Source organism: Sinocyclocheilus grahami, unplaced genomic scaffold, assembly GCF_001515645.1.
Source record: "Sinocyclocheilus grahami isolate Dianchi unplaced genomic scaffold, SAMN03320097.WGS_v1.1 scaffold18.1, whole genome shotgun sequence".
NCBI classification, from domain to species: Eukaryota; Metazoa; Chordata; class Actinopteri; order Cypriniformes; family Cyprinidae; genus Sinocyclocheilus; species Sinocyclocheilus grahami.
In genome coordinates, this window is record NW_015505197.1 from 1,177,090 (window position 1) to 1,196,447 (window position 19,358).

A 19,358-nucleotide genomic window follows, 5' to 3' on the forward strand; every position below is an offset into this window, starting at 1 on the left:
GATTTTTTTTTGTAATTTTACAGTAAAATACTGTTAAATGTACAATTTATGGAAGTGAAAACAAACAAGTCATCTTATAACTTACACTGAAAAAAACAGTTTATACAGTGTGTTAAATTACATATTAAAACGCTGATGCTATATTGAGGAGTTTTAGAGTGTGAGTGGAAAAGTAGTTACTGAAGAAAACTTGTAATGTTGAAACATACACATTGGAAGATAAATGACCCAGAAAGACTTGTGGTGGAGAACGTACATTGTCTCTTCATCTAAACGAAGAAAATGAACAGCAGAAGTTTTGTGAAAACACCTTTTATCAGCAATACATGCACCGATGTTTCTCGCTCTCCATTCTTTACAATTCCCATGCAGTATGCAAACTGACACTCAGCCCATTATTGGTGAGTAAAAAGACAGAGATCAAGTCACTTATTCAGGGCTGTGGGGGACAAGGAGGAGGCGTTGTGCTTTCTGCTGCAACTGTCGAGGTACGTCTGTAATGAATGCTTAAGATATAATAGGGGAAGTCATGTATGCATTGCTCTTTGAGGGGGGCGGTCAGAGTGCAACAGTTTGGAGGGATGGCCATCGTCCCCGTCCCCCTCAAAGCTGTCCGCCCACACTGATTTTGATAAGTGAGAATGGTCTAATATTAAGCGGGCTGTTGCCCCTCACCCCGTTAGACCTTGTGTCCTAGATAGATGCGCTCACACACATGCATGTAAAATGAGAGCATATGGTCCTTTCAAGCTTGCACTGTGCTCACAGACACACTCAATGGGAAGCATCAAATGAATATCATCAAAACCATCACCATCCCTCTCATTATGGGTCACTCATTGGCTGAAATTCACGCTCAGATGGGGGCATCACATGTTGCATGAGAAAGTGTAGGAGGGAACCACAGATTGGCCCATACAGCAGGCCTAATAATGGTTAATTAAAGTCAAGAATGGAGAAGTGCAACAGGTCATGTAGCTGCCACAGCCTGGTAAACTTTAACAGAACTCACAGGGCCTTGGTGGAGAGACCAGCTGGTGCCATATTGAAAACAGCACAATAAAAGTGTAATTGGCTCTCTGGGTCTCAGGAGGTTAAGAGGAAAGCATTAAACAGTGGAAATGGGGCTTGAAAATGGCAAAGGTAACTTTAAAGAATTTGTGCAGGACCTGTCGGTCTTATGACAAGCACATTTCAAGCTAAATATTTCATATATGGAAGATTGGTTTGATATTTTGTTTTCTAATGCAATTAAATGTGGCTCAAATCTGCTCAAATAAAATTCAAATTATAAGCAAAACCATTATATGTGAGTGGAAAATTTTTAGATACTGCAATTCAGAGCCAATTGCTTTCCTTGGGATATAATTTGAGAGAATTAGGCTACTTTTCTCATCCAAAACGAAAGGACTTTTTGGGGGGAAAAGCATCAGTGAACCAATTATTTTCTTACAATCTAAACTGAAAATCTAAATAATTAAAACGAACTATACTAGTGTTAGTTTTAAACGTGTCTTCATGAATATATAAAACAGGAAGATAACAAAGGTATTTAAGTCGATTTATTATCAACTATAATTCTGAATTTGTCTAACGAAAATATCTGAACTTCACAAAAATTATATGAGTAATTTGTAGCCTAGTCTTTTTATAAGCATTGTCGTTCATTACAACATTGCTGCCAGTTACACTGCTGGGTGTGTGCGGGCGCGCCTCTGTATCATTACCGCGAGAGCGATTCGAAAGCTTACGGAGCCGTCTGCTCGCCATACTCCTCGCGGTACTTTTTGATGTCAAACTCCCACCAGTCTGCGTAGCGCCACTTCAAGTCGAACACACCTATTGGAACGAGTAGTATATAGTAAATAGGGTCCTGAAACTGAGCCTCCGAATGTAGTAATGATTGGAACGTGTGACGTGCGTATTCGCTCCACGTCACCTTCACGCTGGACGTTACTGACGTAATCAAAACGAGACAAGAACGACTTTTGACAATCTTTCAAAGGGAATATCATGGCAAAATCTCATCATGGGTATTCATCGACACCGAAAACACGACTTGCATTCGAAGGAGTATGATCTTGCCACAGAGAGCTAGGTATAACCGTCTTAAATATATAACTACATTGACTCATAATACTGAGATTGATATCCAATCTCACACTATTCTTGAGAAACGAGGCTTAAGTTCATTTAAATGAAGTAAAAGTAAAGTATAAAGTAATTATTTTGGATTAATATGCTCACCATACCTGTTTTGGTGCGTCTCTAGTTTGTATTTTCTCACTTAACGTTAGTGTGTGCGCTTGTCGCCCAATACGACGCAGACAGACAGATACAAAAATAATGCGTCAAATATTGATTATAAATATTGGCAAATCGAGAATTCACTTAAATGAATAGCTTACATACATATCTATATATTGAACTGTCATCAAAGTCAGAAAATTAGTGTTGACAAAATAACCGTATTTTTCATGTAACGCATAACGTTACATAAAATGCAGCAGCTGTTTTTCAGGTGTTCTAGTTGGAACTGCTTAAAATTAGGGAAATTATTTACAAATCCCTAACAGTTATTTACAATTTGTGTGATGAAGTTGACATACCATTGTTGTGGTGGAAAATATAAGTGTATTTGTGATATATATATATATATATATATATATATATACAGTGTTGGGGGTAACGCATTACAAGTAACGCGAGTTACGTAATCAGATGACTTTTTTCAAGTAACTAGTAAAGTAACGCATTACTTTTTAATGTACAAGAGAATATCTGAGTTACTTTTTCAAATAAGTAACACAAGTTACTTTTTTTCCCAATTTATTGATTGACAGCTCTCCTGTCCCCATGTTGAGAGAAATTGGATGTTACTGTAGTTCTAAAATAAATATGAATATGCATTAATTCATCTCACTCACACAAAAAAAAACACAGATTCAGTTTTCCTCAAAATGAATAAAAATAATGCAACTCAGAATATGACGCAAACCTGCAATAATTAAATGTTAAACAACACAAATATCCTTTATGTATTTAATCACATTCTACTAACCAGTGTCTTTGCTTCTGACCTTCGATGATCCAGTTCAACCATACTAACAAGCAAAAATTACTCTAGACAAACATTTGTGTCTTTATTATTGCTGAAGTGTGTTGAAATGTATTTTTCTGCGTTCTACTGTACGGACGTAAATTTACTTTCCCTTCAGCCTGAGGCTTATTCATTTCACTTTTGGTGTGAAAAGGCTTTTATATTTGCCAAAAACAGAACTTTTTTTATTTTAAAAACAAACAAGCAAGCCCTGTCCAGATTTAAAAAGTAACATAACGCATTACTCTCCATAAAAAGTAACTAAGTAATGTAATTAGTTACTTTTTTATGGAGTAACGCAATATTATCATGCATTACTTTTAAAAGTAACTTTCCCCAACAGTGTGTGTGTGTGTGTGTGTGTGTGTGTGTGTGTGTATGTATGTATATATATATATTTCTTTTCTCATATTTAAGATTATATGAGAACAGGTATGTAAATATGTTTTGGATTTGTTAAACATGTAAATCTTTGTTAGCTGTAAGTCAAACAACATTGTTTTCACTTGGGTGGGTGATATTTCAGATTTGTGGTTTTATAGCAAATTAAAATGCCTATTTGTAATGTTTTTCTTGTTCTGGAGGTAGTGGAGAAGGCCGAGAAGCCTGCTGCATTGGGAAATTGACTCCACATCATGTACCTCTGGCTGCCATTATGAGGTTCCCAAAGCTAGCTTTCATCTTTATGTTTGTGGGCTGCCTGGTGGTCTACCTCACCTACGTCAAACGTCATTATGATGACTCCAAACCACCAGTATCTGACCAGCTGCCCCAGCATAAGATGGATACCCATAAACAGTCGACCTCAGCTCAGGTGGTCAGTGAAAATTTCCAGTATGGTATTATGCTTGATGCTGGGAGCACTGGAACCCGGATTCACATTTTCAAATTTCAGATCGAGCCAAATGGTATGTTAAAATTTAAAAGGTATTTGAGTCCACTTGTCCATTTCAGTCCACTTAAAGAAACACTGCATATAAGACCGCATTTTCAGCCTGTTCAACATAACAAAAGTTTGTTCATAACAATGACTTCAGAATTTTCTTCTGTAATTGTAGTCTGGTAACTTCAAATATGTACACTATATACAACAAACTAGCATGCAGTGTTATTATTATTAAATAAAACTTAAAAGTTGTTTTTGTTAATTGATACAAGCTGAAATAAATTAAAATGTAAATGTTAGATGAAAAATTTAAATTACAAAAAATATATATAAAATAAATAAAAATAAAAAGCTAAATTGAAATATTAAAAAAAAATAAAAAAGGACAAAAGCACAAAAAATTACTATAATAGTTTATAAACAATAATAAAATAGCACTATGGTAAATTACTATGGTAATATTTCCCACCAAAATACACGAAGTCATTGGTAAATGGTAAAATTCATTGAAAAAAAATCTCTCTATAATAATTTATGATGTTTTTATAGTAGTTTCAATATATAAATATTTTGGAGGAAATACTGTGGTCATTTTTTGTACTGGCTGGTTAGATCAATTTAACTATTTATAAAAAAACAAACTGTGGTTTTTGAAAACTAGTAGCCAAAACATATTTTGACAGTTGTGGCTGTCATTGAAATACCATAATGCTTACTCACCTAATTATTTATTAAGTTACCTTACTGCCAAATACCATAGTGTTACTATAGTAAAGCCATGGATATGTTGACCATGTGGGCGTTATGCACAGATTTTAGGTTTACTGCCTAGTGCAGCACTGATCGTCTAATAGCTTAGCTATCGATTCGAATCCCAATTCTGAGCTAAATCAGTTAAGTGCTGCTTTAGCCTTTATTGTTAAACCTATGATTGTCATATTATAATTGTCATGTTATAATAGACAGCAAGTAGTCTATGCCATTAGGCACACACATGCATGTACACATCATAGCTAAGCATCATGGGTCAAAGGTCACACTGGCGAGTATGGTTGGATTTTATCAGGGGCTGAAACATTTGTTTATATTGTTTATTATGTAAACTTTGGTATAAGCCATGAGGAGTCCCGACTACTGCAATTAATGTTACTGTTATATACACTACCTTTCAAAACTTTGTTTTTAAAAGATGTTTTTAAAAAGAAGACTTTTCTGCTTGTCTTTATGTATTAACAGAAGCTCCTAAATTAGCCCATGAGACTTTTAGAGCTATACAACCTGGACTGTCTGCATATGCTGATGACCCAGAAAAGGTAACCAGTAAAATGTGATTAAGTTTTATAATTGTGAACCCATCACAGATGCCTCAGGTTTGTGATAGTATCTTTTCTGTCTGCAGTTTAATGATTATATTAATGTTGTTTTACAGAGTAAGGAGGGACTTTTGGAACTGTTAAAAGTTGCTAAAGACACTGTTCCTGACAGATTATGGAGTTCTTCCCCTCTCATGCTCAGAGCCACGGCAGGGCTCAGACTGCTGCCTGGTGAGAAGGCCACAATTCTGCTGGACAAGGTCAGAGAACCATTAGTCGCCAAGCAAACATTCACTATAAACCCTCTAACAGTTACATATGGATAGTGCTTTCAGTTAACTAAATGCATACGATTACTAAGGTTTTAAGGCGTCTGAAATGCATTCACATTTATTAATCTGTCAGAGGTTTTAATAGTACAACCCAATTTGGGAGGTGTTAAATGACACGGTAATGTTAGAAATGCTGTGATGCAAAGTTCCAAAGCAACAGTAAACTGTAAAGGGTGGAGTAAAATCTGTTAAAGTTATGTTGTGTTAAAGTTATAGAGATGAGAGCTATGTCTTCAGGCATTTCATGTTCAGCCTGTCGACTTAGTATTTCCTAATTATGGTGCAGGTTTCAGTATCTGTAATGTCATGCAGTGTTAAATCTAAAGTCTCTTTGCCGTAGGTGAGGGAGGTGTTTAGCGAATCCTTGTTCCTGTATAGACCAGACAGTGTGTCAATCATGGATGGCACAGATGAAGGTACTGTGTCAGTTGCTCCTTTCCCATATGTTAATAATGTCAGGTTCGTAATAAAAAGTGTATTTATTTTCAAATTGTAATAGATTATAACTTATAAATTGTAATAGATTGCAACTTTTAAGCACTGGCTGCCATATCTGCTCTGATTGAATTCTGAAAGGAGTAATCTATTCCACTTGTCACTTTTTAGCATGTAATGCATTTAACAACACCGCTCTTTGATTACTTATTTTGACAGTCAGATTATATGAATAATTATTCTAATAAAATTAAATATTTTTCAGAATAATAATAGAATATTAGCACTTTCATTTTAAGTCCAGCTTGAAAATCAAGACTAAACAACCTTAATAATATATGTTTGTAACATTAATATATTGGCCAAGAAGTAAAAAAAATTTACTTTACGGTCTCAGCTAACAAACAAAATAAGCTTTGAGTGGCAGCACATTTTAAAGTTATTGTTTTAATATTCGGAAACCTGAGGAAGCACATCCTGAAAGTTCAAACAGATGACAATGTATTATAAATGTTGTAATGGCAACTAACTGAAATATAACTACTAAAATTACAAAATCTCATAATAATAAAAATAAATACATTTAAAGCTAAATTTAAATATAAAAATATATATATAAAAAGGACAAAAGTACGTAAAAAAATTACTAAAACTTAAACTAAACTTAAAATGAAAATAAAAGCTCATTCAAAATGTTTTTAAATACTTTAATATGAATAATACTAAAATAGTACTGTGGAGTGGTAAATATGTTTCCCACCAAAATACCATTGTTATTAAAGATGATAAAATCCTTAAAAAAAAAAAAAGATCTCATATTTATAATTTATGACTTTGTAGTATGGGCTAGCTAGAGTAGCATTGTAACTTTTTAGGGTTTATATTCGGAAACCTGAGGAAGCACATCCTGAATGTTCAAACAGATGACAGTGCTTCTCATTTCCATGATTGTAATGTTGCAGTGATTTGCTGTCCTATAATCCATGCAGAAATCTGTCCACCATGAATGTGAAACCAGCAGATGTTACTGTATATCTATAGCTCGTCAAAAGCCTCTGGTCACTGTGTTTGCACTTCTGGCAGAAAGATATAAGTTGTAAATTGAAATTTTCTTCAGTAATAGCTAGGGGTGTAACGATTTCCCCAGAATGTGTCTGTGAAGTTTCAGCTAAAAATACTCCACAGATCATTTATTATATCATTTTGAAAATGCCTATTTTGAGTGGAAGCAGAAACAAGCTGTTTTTCGGGCCTGTCTCTTTAAATGCAAATGAGCTGCTGGCGCTCCCCGTCCCCTTTTCCAGAATAGAGCTGCGCCATTACAGCTCGTATCTGCTAAAAACATCTGTTTTGGTTCTGATTATCATGTTTATCAGCTGAAATCATGCGTTTTAAACCATATGAGTTTAAACTTCAGACATAAGGTTTTCTGAGCGCACACATCCGAAGCACATGGACAGAAAGCTGCTGTCACAGCATGTGAGTACTAAACTAAGTCAGGGAGCGAAATCAGATGCACTCGTTTTCTCAGACGCTTGCAGAAAAAGGCTTCCCAAAACAAAGTTACTGGGTTAATATTTTTCACGTTTCCTTGGTTAGTAGATGCACCCAGAGACCTGATTATAGCACTTAAAACCTGGAAAAGTCAGATTTTCATGATATGTCACCTTTAAAGGCTGAAATGTGAGGTTTACCTTTTAATGAAACTTTTTCAAAGCTTTATTTGAACATTTACATTAGATATTTCAACATGCTTTTAAACTGTTGTCAGTCAAGTTGTCATTTAAAATCCGAACATCATTGATAATGTTATTGTTTTAGTGATTATGCAAACAAAAAGTAATTTTATTTGTTGTTTGTTGATTTTTAAGTATAAAACTTAAAATGTGATTTATGTGTACTTTTTTAACATCGCCAGCACATTTGAACAATACCGTGATAATACTGATAACCGTGATAATTTTGGTCACTATAATCGTGATAAGAAATTTTTATACCATTACATGCCTAGTAATAGCTTGAGCTGTGTGTATTCTAATGATAGATAATGCGTATATGGGACTGTAATCCAATCCTTTAAAATAGTTCACACAAGTAATAATGAGCCCAGGGGATAATGTCCCGTGTGCACTATAATCTCCGCAAACAGATTAGCACCCGTTAATTTGCTATGCAGTAAATTCCTTTTTAAAGATACAAAAACTAGTGTTTAGCAAAAGCCAAGTTGATAGTACTTTTTTGTTGATATACAAGTTGTTTTTGGGCTTAATGGGCAGCAATTTGTATTTGAGATTTTGTTGTAAAATGAATGCTTAAACTGCAGGTCCCATAACCGGATAATCTGAGTCTCATTATCAGTGTGAATCTAAACTCTCCTGGACACACAAGTTTACCCAACCAGATTAGTCCATCATAGCAAATCATAGTGGGATATGTGAGGGAGATAGCAGGGATGGGAGTTTATAGACACTAAGTGAGTTTGGTTATTTCTGAGGGCTAAAGCCCCATACTTTAAGAAGTAACCTACATTCAAAACAAACATACAGTTTATAAGAGTTTTAGCATAGAGATCCAATGATGCACTCACTCGGAGAGTCTTTGTGATCCGGCCGGACCTTGACTTTGTTAATGCTAAACTCTCTAAATTCACCAGCATATGTTGTACACTCCTGTTCAAACGTTTTGGTCAGATAATTAAAAAAAAAAATTAATAATACTTTTATTCAGCGAGAATTCATTACACTAATCAAAGGTGACAGCAAAGACATTTATAATGTTAATAAAGGTTTCTATTTGAAATAGATGCTTTTGTTCATCAAAGAATTTTGAAAAAAATATGTATCATGGTTTCCACTTAAATAATAGGCAGCGCAATTGTTTTCAGCATTGATAATAATAAAAAAATGTCCTTTAGCAGCAAATCAGCATATAAGAATGATTTCTGAAGGAACATGTGACAACTGAAGACTGGATTAAAATGGCTTCTAAAAATTCAGCTTTGCCCTCACAGCAATTTTACAGTGTTTTTGATCAAATGAATTGCAGCCTTGTTGCAAAAACATTAAAGGGGTCATATGATGCTTTTTTAAAGATCATTATTTTGTGTATTTGGTGTAACAGAATATGTTGACATGCTTTAATGTTCAAAAAACACATTATTTTTTAAATACTGTACATTATTGTAGGTCCTCTATGCCCCGCCTCTCTCAAACGCTTCGTTTTCTACAAAGTCCCTCCTTCCGACAAGCACAGTCTGCTCTGATTGGCCAGCTGACCCAGTGAATTGTGATTGGCCGAACACCGCAAGCACTCGTCGGAAATGTAACGCCCCTTACCATAATCACGAGCTTCATCTTTCAAAATAAATGTAAAGACAAGCCACGGTTAAGACAGCTGACTCCCCTGTGATCTCTCTCTCTCTCTCTCTCTCGCTATCTCTCGCTCTCTCTCTCACACACGCACACGATGTGCAAAACTCCGCATTTGAACAGTCAATAGCAAATACTTAAACTAATAACAAAACAGTAGCTGATTCAGAAGCACCAGATTGTCATAACAAAGTCAGAATTACCTCCTCTCCTAGGTTCACGAAACGGTCGTCCATAAAATGCATTGCTGTTCTGTTGTAAGTAATCTTAAAGATTCCTAAATGCATCTACTTTCGGAAGGCCAAATAAAGTGCTTTTGCTTTCGCACTGAAACACAGTGTCTCTCTGACATGGCTGCTTCAACACTAACTGCAGTTACTGAAACCACGCCTTCTTTCTTTGCGTGAACATTTGGGCTGCATTATGCAAATATTTCCACATAGTGAGGTAGATATGTGGGGGCGTGTTAGAACGAGCCGTTTTAGGGGGGCGTGGCAGAGTCTTAACTTTGATAAAGAATATCTCTTTGGTTTTGAGACTTTAGTCTTTGCAACTTCAGGGATCTTATCTATGCACAATCAGCTTGTAACACTCCAAAGAGAAAGGAAAACTTGAAATTGCATCATATGACCCCTTTAAAAAATCTTACCGACCCCAAACTTTGGAATGGTATTATGGCTTAGATTTGTTATACTTTAAAGTTCTCATTTGATGATTTTTTAAATACCTGAGGGTACACTGATAATGTTGGTCATAATTTAGTTCATGGCCCTTAAAATTAAAGTCTGTTTTTAAGCTACTGTGCCTTTAAGACGTTTATGTAAATTGTCTTTTCACATATAAAATGAGTGCTTTGCTATAAGGTCTTTAACTTCCCCATCCTTAAATGACAACCTTTTTGCAAAGCCTGCATTATAGTCTTAAAGATTCAGAAAACAATGTGTTCTGAAATGTGCCACACAAACTCTTGCGTCAGATTGAAATGTTGAAAAATCTTGTTAAATAAAAAATGTCAGCTGCTAGTTTCAGAGGTTGGGACATTTTGTACACATAAATATGTAAATGTGGGCAGTAAAGTTTGAACAAACTATATTCATCTGCCTGACATGAAAACATTTCACAAGTTCAGAATGAGATGTTTTTTGCAGCTTAGCTTCAGTAGATGTCCTTTTTGGGCTGGGATGAAGTTTTGTGATGTGAAAATATAATTTTTTTTATAGTACATTGGACTCTTTTATCTAAAAAGGAAAATTTGACTCCTCAATGACCTTTATTTATACATGTGTCAATTGTGGTATGCACAGGGCTTCCGCAGGTCTATAAAAATCTTAAATTTAGTTGTATCAAATTTAAGGCCATAAAAAGTATTATGATACAAGAAAGTCATAATTATGATTTCAAGAGGTCTTAAATTTGGGGACGGAAAGACAAGAATTGCAATATTGCTTAAATGTGACGATTAAACTTCAAAAGGCTATAATTTCATTGAATAAATATGATTGCTGCACGTTTCAAAGTCAGCTGCTGCGCTGCTTTGTGTTCAGTCATTACCGGGGAATCCGCTACATTCTGCCACTCCAGCCTCCTGCTGGCAGAGAATGAATTTACATTTTTAATAAGCCCATCTACTGTTTTTGCTCAGACCAATGTGAAAATTAATCAGCCCATGTCTTTACACTGCAAACACGCAGATTTGTAAATGTGAACCGATGGATCATCAAATCGAAACAATTAAGGCCCTAAGCTATATATTTATGTGTTATTTAATTAGTGTAATAATTGATTGATAATTGTTTAAATTAATATAAGAATTGATCATTTTGACTCACCCCTTTTCTTAAAAATTGTTTAAAGGCTGAAATGTGAAGTTTATCATTTTATAAAGCTTTTTGTTTTCATGAAAACCAGTATCTGAATTTTAAGTCATACTTTTATAGTAATTTTACAGTTTAATATGTTAGCATAAACATTGCCCTACCCCGCTCATATGATATTAATTTGATTGGTACAGGTCTTAAAAAGTCTTAAATTTGATTTTAAAAATCCTGCATATACCCTGTATGCAGAATTCTTGTACTAACAATTAATGCACATTTGTATTTACACAGGCATGTCGGCTTGGATTACCATCAACTTTTTATTAGGTAAGAAAATTTTAGTAGTCACATTTTTCATGACATAAGTGACAGAACAATGATAGATTAATTTGGATACAAATTAATTACCCTGCCCTCATGCAATTTTTTTGTTTGTTTTCTTCTTTACTTTTACTTGAAAATGTTTGGTTTGATCTTAATATAATTATTTAAAGTCTCTCTCTCTTACAGGTGGTCTTCATGGTTCTGAGACTCCTACAGTAGGCATGCTGGATTTAGGAGGGGGCTCGACCCAGATCACACTTGCTCTACAGGATGAAGTGAGTCATGTGCATGCATAAATATGCACATATACAGTGGGGCAAAAAAGTATTTAGTCAGCCACCAATTGTGCAAGTTCTCCCACTTAAAAAGATGCGAGAGGCCTGTAATTTTCATCATAGGTATACCTGAACTATGAGAGACAAAATGAGAAAAAAAATCCAGAAAATCACATTGTAGGATTTTTAAAGAATTAATTGGTAAATTCCTTGGTAAAATAAGTATTTGGTCACCTACAAACAAGCAAGATTTCTGGCCCTCACAGACCTGTAACTTCTTCTTTAAGAGGCTCCTCTGTCCTCCACTCGTTACCTGTTTTAATGGCATCTGTTTGAACTCCTTATCAGTATAAAAGACATCTGTCCACAACCTCAAACGGTCACACTCCAAACTCCACCATGGCCAAGACCAAAGAGCTGTCAAAGGACACCAGAAACAAAATTGTAGACCTGCACCAGGCTGGGAAGACTGAATCTGCAATAGGTAAGCAGCTTGGTGTGAAGAAATCAACTGTGGGAGCAATTATTAGAAAATGGAAGACATACAAGACCACTGATAATCTAAACTCATCTTGAGGAGAAAGAATGCTGAGTTGCATCCAAAGACTACCATACCTACTGTGAAGCATGGGGGTGGAAACATCATGCTTTGGGGCTGTTTTTCTGCAAAGGGACCAGGACGACTGATCCGTGTAAACGAAAGAATGAATGGGGCCATGTATCGTGAGATTTTGAGTGAAAACCTCCTTCCATCAGCAAGGGCATTGAAGATGAAATGTGGCTGGGTCTTTCAGCATGACAATGATCCCAAACACACCGCCCGGGCAACGAAGGAGTGGCTTCGTAAGAAGCATTTCAAGGTCCTGGAGTGGCCTATCCAGTCTCCAGATCTCAACCCCATAGAAAATCTTTGGAGGGAGTTGAAAATCCGTGTTGCCCAGCGACTGCCCCAAAACATTACTGCTCTAGAGGAGATCTGCATGGAGGAATGGGCCAAAATACCAGCAACCGTGTGTGAAAACCTTGTGAAGACTTACAGAAAACGTTTGACCTCTGTCATTGCCAACAAAGGGTATATAACAAAGTATTGAGATGAAATTTTGTTATTGACCAAATACTTATTTTCCACCATAATTTGCAAATAAATTCTTTAAAAATCCTACAATGTGATTTTCTGGATTTTTTTTTTCTCATTTTGTCTCTCATAGTTGAGGTATACCTATGATGAAAATTACAGGCCTCTCTCATCTTTTTAAGTGGGAGAACTTGCACAATTGGTGGCTGACTAAATACTTTTTTTCCCCACTGTAGCTGTAACCCCTCACTAATGAAGCCATGTCACTCCTAACAAACTACCGTGATGGTCTCCCGTCCTATGCATTAATCCGCAAATGTCCTGCTAATCCGATAGGCCTAGTAAATAAAGGTTGTTGTACGTTGAGCTGGGAGAGTTAGTGATTCTTGCTCTTGAACTAGGTCAGGTCTTGTACAGGGGATTGAGGACCAATTTATCATGTCATTACACAGTTTCTCCGAGAGCTTTAGTTCCAAACATGAGCTCAGATGAGAACTGCTCTGCCGATTGTAGCATAGTTATAGTTGCTGACAGATATTGTGTTAAATATATAGTCTGGACAAGAAACATGCTGAAGCAGGCGGTGATGAGATTAGTACTAGAATAGTAATATTTGTCATTCTACCAAATTTCTACTTAAGAAGAGAAGAAAGCAACCTGTAATGCATTAATATTTGATTGTTTGTGTTTTGTTCCTGTGCAGAAAACCATCCAGACCTTACCCATTGATTATGTGACATCGTTTCAGATGTTCAACATCAGTCACGCTCTCTACTCACACAGGTAAAGTGGGCTGGGCCTAGGTTGGCATCAGAATGTGTGGCAAATCATGTAATGAATAAATTATTAAATTATTTAAAGCATTATTAAACGGTTGAATTTCTGAATACTGATTTGATACTGAGACTTCTGGTGTGCGATATTGTTTTAAGAATGTGCAAGCTTACATTATTAAGAATGTCACTCACTTTGCAAAAAACAAACAAAAATACGTCCTAAAGCATTCACGGCATGAGGATACCTATCGGCCAATAACTGATATAGTACAATATCATGCAGCCATCAGGCTAGACTTCATTACGTCCCATTTAATAATCCTCAACACTCAGAAATACAGTATCACCATATTACTCCATCTGTTTAAAAACTTCAGCTTTCTCTGTGGCTTTTTCTGTACAGTGACGGTACGTGACTTGCAATCCTCTAGAACAGTGATGGGCAAACTTGGCCCTTCCAGGCCACTTTCCTGCAGAGATTTGGTCCAACCCTGATAAAACTCACCTGCCTGTAGCTTTCTAGTAGTCTTGAAGACGATTAGCTGGTTCAGGTGTGTTTGATTAGAGTTGGAGCTAAACTCTGAAGGAAAGTGACCTGGAAGGGCCAAGTTTGCCCACCCCTGCTCTAGAAGTAGGGTCAAACCTCTGGCCCATGTTTGACATCCCCACCTGTTGGTTCCTGTGCTTGGTCAGGGGCGTCCAGGGCTTTCTAGGTTATGTGAGCTCAGTGTTTAGTGCGGGAAGCACAAGTGTTTATGAGGCAGTGTGTGTTCGCTTCGACCCGCCTCGCTCTCCTGATTAGAGCATAATCACACAAGCCTCCAATTACATTCCCATCGCAGGACTCATCTCCAGATTACTAGAATTACTAGTTATTCATGGAGGGAGATTTGACACAACAAACCCTCCAGCAGGGACCAACCAAGCAAAGTCTGTACTCATTGACATTTACTCTATTAAACATTTAATAAAATAAAAATAAATAATAGTAATAATATTTGTTTTGTTTTGTATGTCCATACCATTAATGTCTCTTCTCTTTCTCTGTAGTTACCTTGGCCTGGGGTTGATGTCAACCAGACTTGCTGTGTTGGGAGGGTTTGAAGGACAGCCTTGTATGTGGTCTGCAATCTCTCTTCATCTTTGGCTTTTAAAGACCTCATTCGCTCAATAAATAAGCCATTATCTAATCTCTTAATAGCGCACTGAAGATTAATTCCTTGGTGGCCAGCTGTTGCACTGATTTAGCTGAGGCCAGCGAGAAAAACTGCCATCAGTGCAATAGCTTCCACCTGTTTACTACTCAGATTTACATTTAGTACACTACAGATGTAATCAGATTTCTTTGTTTATAGTTTTGTCCATTGTGTAAGTGTATCCCGTTTCTCTCTGAGTGGGCTCTAAGGTTATTATGAGCGAAGACATTCATGTGTTTGTGTAAACGTGTTTTTATGTTTGACCACCAGGTGGCACTATAGAGCTCGTGTTTGGATTTGTCCTCAGTAGTGTCACAGTTACCCCACATAGTGGCAGTAAAAATGTTTGTGAAATGCATAAATAAATCATCTGGTTGCTCTGTGTGTGTGTGTGTGTGTGTGTGTGTGTGTGTGTGTTTATTTTCAGTAGCAGGACCCCAAGAGCTGGTTAGTCCATGTCTCGCCCCAGATTACTCTGGACAGTGGGAGCATGCTGAAGTACTCTACACTCTTAAAGGGCAGAAAGCAGGTATGAAAAACGCTGTTTGCCTGGGTTAGGTTTATGTATGTTCATTTTTATGTACATTCAGTTTTACTCCCCAGAATTTTATCATTATAATATGATATTTTATTTAAAAAAGTATAAAGTAATATATATATTTAGTGGTGCTTTCTAAGGTACATAATATTTACAATAATCATAATTATATAATAATAATAATAATGTAACTTGTAACTTTATTTTATTTTATTTATGTTAATTACAATACATTTTGTGTCAATCATCCAGCTTAAAGTAAACCGCATCACTTGTATGTTTGCTCTCTTTTAGGGGAGCCCATCTATGAGACTTGCCTTACAAAAGTGGAAAAGATGATCTACAAACGTGTGAGAAAAATCGAGGGAGTGAAAGACATGGACTTCTACGCATTCTCCTACTACTACGACAGGGCTGTGGATCTGGGCCTCATTGGTATGAGATTAGTTTGATTGCTATCATTTGATTTCATGTTTTTCAGATTTAAGTGAAACAAATAATGAGGAGACTTTAAAAAAAAATTTTTTTTTTTAATTTTACTAAATTACAAACACTTTCTGTGTCTCTGACTCAGATGAAAGCACAGGGGGGACTGTCAGAGTCAGTGATTACATTGAAGGTGCCAAGAAAGGTAAATGTGTTTTTGTAATTGAATGTAGTTGTATTTGTCTGATTTTATTGTGTCAGTATCTGACAAATGTCAGCAAATTTTTTTTGAAAGAAATCTTTAATTTAGAAAAGATGCATAAATTGATCAAGACTGTCAATAAAAACCTTTACATTGTTACAAAAGATTTATATTTCAAATAAATGCTGTTCTTCAGAACTTTCCATTCATCAAGGAATCCTGAAAAAAATGATCACGCTTTCCGCAAAAATATTAATAAGCACAAATGTTTTCAAGATTATTAATGATAATAAATGTTTCTTGAGCACCAAATCGGAATGGAATGAATGTCATGGAAATAAGTTACATTAAATAAATCCTAGTATAAGAATGTTCTTAATTAGTTCATTAGTTTTTTAATTAATTTCAAATCTAGGTATGATCAGGTTGTTTTTAATAGGTGCCATTTAGAGCATTCAACACTTACACACAGGAATATATTAAAAGGTGAACCACCATTATTATGCCTTCCTTGTCAAACTACAATGATTGTTAAACATTTTTATTGCACTGTACTGTTTTTAATGTAAATGGGCAACAATTTTATAAAGAGATGTGATTAGCTGATGTATTTAAATAAAGTATCACTTTAATGTATTTTAGATTTTTTTTTCTAGTATTAACCTTAAATATCTTATATAGCTTCTAGTTAATTGTATGACTATTGCTATTTATTCCGTTTTCGCCATGAAAATAGCCTTGCTGCTGACATGACGTTAAATAAATAAATGAGCACCAAATTTCTGAAGGATCATGTGGCATGTAAAATATTAAAGGGGTCCTAATAAGCTTTTTCACTTTTTCAACTTTAGTTAGTCTGTAATGTTGCTGTTTGAGCATAAAAAAGATCTGCAAAGTTACAAAGCTCAAAGTCTCCACTTCAAAAGGAGATATTTTATTTAACAGAAATCACTTTTCAAAAACGACAACGAACGACTCGTTTGGACTACAACGCATATTTTCCGGGATTAGTGATATCACAAATACCGACGAATGGGACGAGACCTGGTTGAGCTGCACTAGAGAAGGCAGCGAGTGTTATCACCATGTCGAAGAGTGGTTACAATCATTCGGGTTTAAATCGCACTCAAATTGATTTGATTTTGACGCAATATTTACACTGAAGCTCGCAGCAGGCGGCTATGGTAAAGGTCATTACATTTCCCGACCAGGCGCTGAGTGCTGCCAATCACAACACACACTGGCCCAGCTAACCAATCACAACTCACACTGGCCCAGCTAACCAATCACAACTCACACTGGCCCAGCTAACCAATCACAACTCACACTGGCCCAGCTAACCAATCACAACTCACACTGGCCCAGCTAACCAATCACAGCACATTTCATATTTCAGAAGGCGGGCCTTCATTTGATACAGGAACTATTCGAGCCGTTCATGCCAGACTGGGGAGGGAGGTGTTGTAATAATGTAAAATATGTGAAAAATAATGTATTTTTGAACAACCTAGTATGAGAGCTTGTTCTAGTACACCCCCAAAACAAAATCAAGACTTTGTAAAGGAGCATAATAGGACCCCTTTAAAATAGAAAACAGATATTTTAAATTCTAATAATATTTGACAATATTACTGTTTTCACTATATATTTGATTAAATAAATACAGCGTTGGAGGGCATAAAAGATTTCTTTCTAAATAAATAAATGTATAAAACTTACTGTGGGAGAAATGTCATGGTGCCATTATTATTATAATGTTAGATTATTCGTCAGAGCTGCGCAAATGTAAATGTGTACCTTGAATGCAGTCACTTTGGAAAAAACATCTGCCAAATGCATAAATGTAATGTAAATGTACATTTCAAAAATAATCCACTCCGTTTACTTTTGCTTAAAATTTTTTTATTAACTCTCTTCTGCTCCAGTGTGCAATAACATGTCAGCCGGAGGGATAAAGGAGTCTCCGTTCCTGTGTTTGGATCTGACTTACATCTCAGTACTTCTTCAGGAGCTTGACTTCCCGCCTGACAAAGAGCTGAAGGTGTGCTACTTTTGATTTATGATTCCTGACTTAATAGGACTGTGAAATAGTTTGTGTGTGGAGACCTTTGGACCCAGACAGTTAACTACAGCAGTATGTGATTTATCTGTAATATTTTGAAGAACAAATGTCAGGGGTGATGCTGTGATTTTGTTTAACCCTATCATTCTGTTTAAATTTCAGCTGGCAAGACAAATAAATAACGTGGAGACTAGCTGGGCCCTCGGTGCCACTTTCTATTGCATAGAGTCACTCCATAAACATGGAACGTGCTGAAAACATAAGACACTCGCAACATTTGAACCGCTCCACAACCCAGTAAAGCACTAACTGATTTTAATGCTCTGGGGAAAAATATCAACATTGATTGTATTTGCCATTTTGTCATTGAATTTATTCCAAATGTGAGTTTTTATACATACCTCTGACTTTCTGAATGTTTCTGTTTTCTTACTAGTATGTTAAGCTATGTGTGAAGGTTAAATGTATGTACTGGTTTGGATGTTTACAGAATATCAGAATCATATTAGTCAGGGTTAATTATATAAAACTGATCAAAAACACGTGCTTGCCTCAAGCTTGTAACAAGAAGTTACTTCATTTTTATTTTAGATTGAATTACTTCGTAGCTTGTATATTGATTTAATATATTACATACAGTATGTTTAAACAAATCATGTACTTAGTATTAAATATTATATGCTCTCAGAGGGAAGAAAAACAGAATGTTTATATAAAATGCCATATAAATACAATCTGAGAATGTTTAAAATGTTGCTCTGTGTGAAGTATTGAGAAAGTGCAATTGCACATATAGTTCACAAGAAGTTCATGAAGTGAGACAGCAGGATGTGGTCTGTCTTGTGTTTGCTCCCATCACTTCTTTCACCTGTTCAGACATGCTGCTGTTCTTTCTTGGTACCAGCAGGTGTCACAACACTAAAGCCTGCACACTGGCAGCCCAAATGTTACAATATATTACTCAGTGTTACTCACAGGATGTCGATTAAGGTTTTTTTTTTTTAAAGTGTGATTTATTTTCTAATCCATATAGAATTTACAATATGATTTTCCTTTTCCTCGTTTGTGGACCTGAAGTAACATATCAATATCTGGGAATCATAAAAAACAAATGATGGGTATCTCAGTGTGGCAATGGAAGCCATTGTCCATATTGAAAAGAGTACATTGTAAAGTGTATATATTGAGAAAAAAAAGAGTATATTGAAAAGATGTATTTTGCCTGAAAGCACA

At 35.8% G+C, this 19,358-nt stretch overlaps 1 protein-coding gene across 3 annotated transcripts; it reads left to right on the forward strand.

Moving 5' to 3' along the window:
* The first annotated feature begins 1,720 nt into the window (after window positions 1-1,720).
* LOC107553047 (ectonucleoside triphosphate diphosphohydrolase 6-like) lies at window positions 1,721-19,120 on the forward strand. Of its 3 annotated transcripts, none has more exons than XM_016235130.1 (14): window positions 1,721-2,098; window positions 3,689-4,008; window positions 5,223-5,299; window positions 5,416-5,559; window positions 5,972-6,047; window positions 11,543-11,578; window positions 11,762-11,850; window positions 13,629-13,708; window positions 14,752-14,816; window positions 15,325-15,426; window positions 15,730-15,870; window positions 16,010-16,066; window positions 17,989-18,104; window positions 18,288-19,120. In XM_016235130.1, exons 1-14 carry the CDS (start codon window positions 2,076-2,078, stop codon window positions 18,378-18,380), a joined length of 1,419 nt encoding a protein of 472 aa, XP_016090616.1. In that variant the 5' UTR covers window positions 1,721-2,075; the 3' UTR covers window positions 18,381-19,120. The 3 variants fall into 3 exon arrangements, with proteins under 3 accessions (XP_016090616.1, XP_016090625.1, XP_016090633.1); XM_016235139.1 differs by having other exon boundaries at window positions 15,328-15,426; XM_016235147.1 differs by having other exon boundaries at window positions 1,722-2,098; window positions 3,685-4,008.
* The last annotated feature ends 238 nt before the right edge of the window (window positions 19,121-19,358 follow it).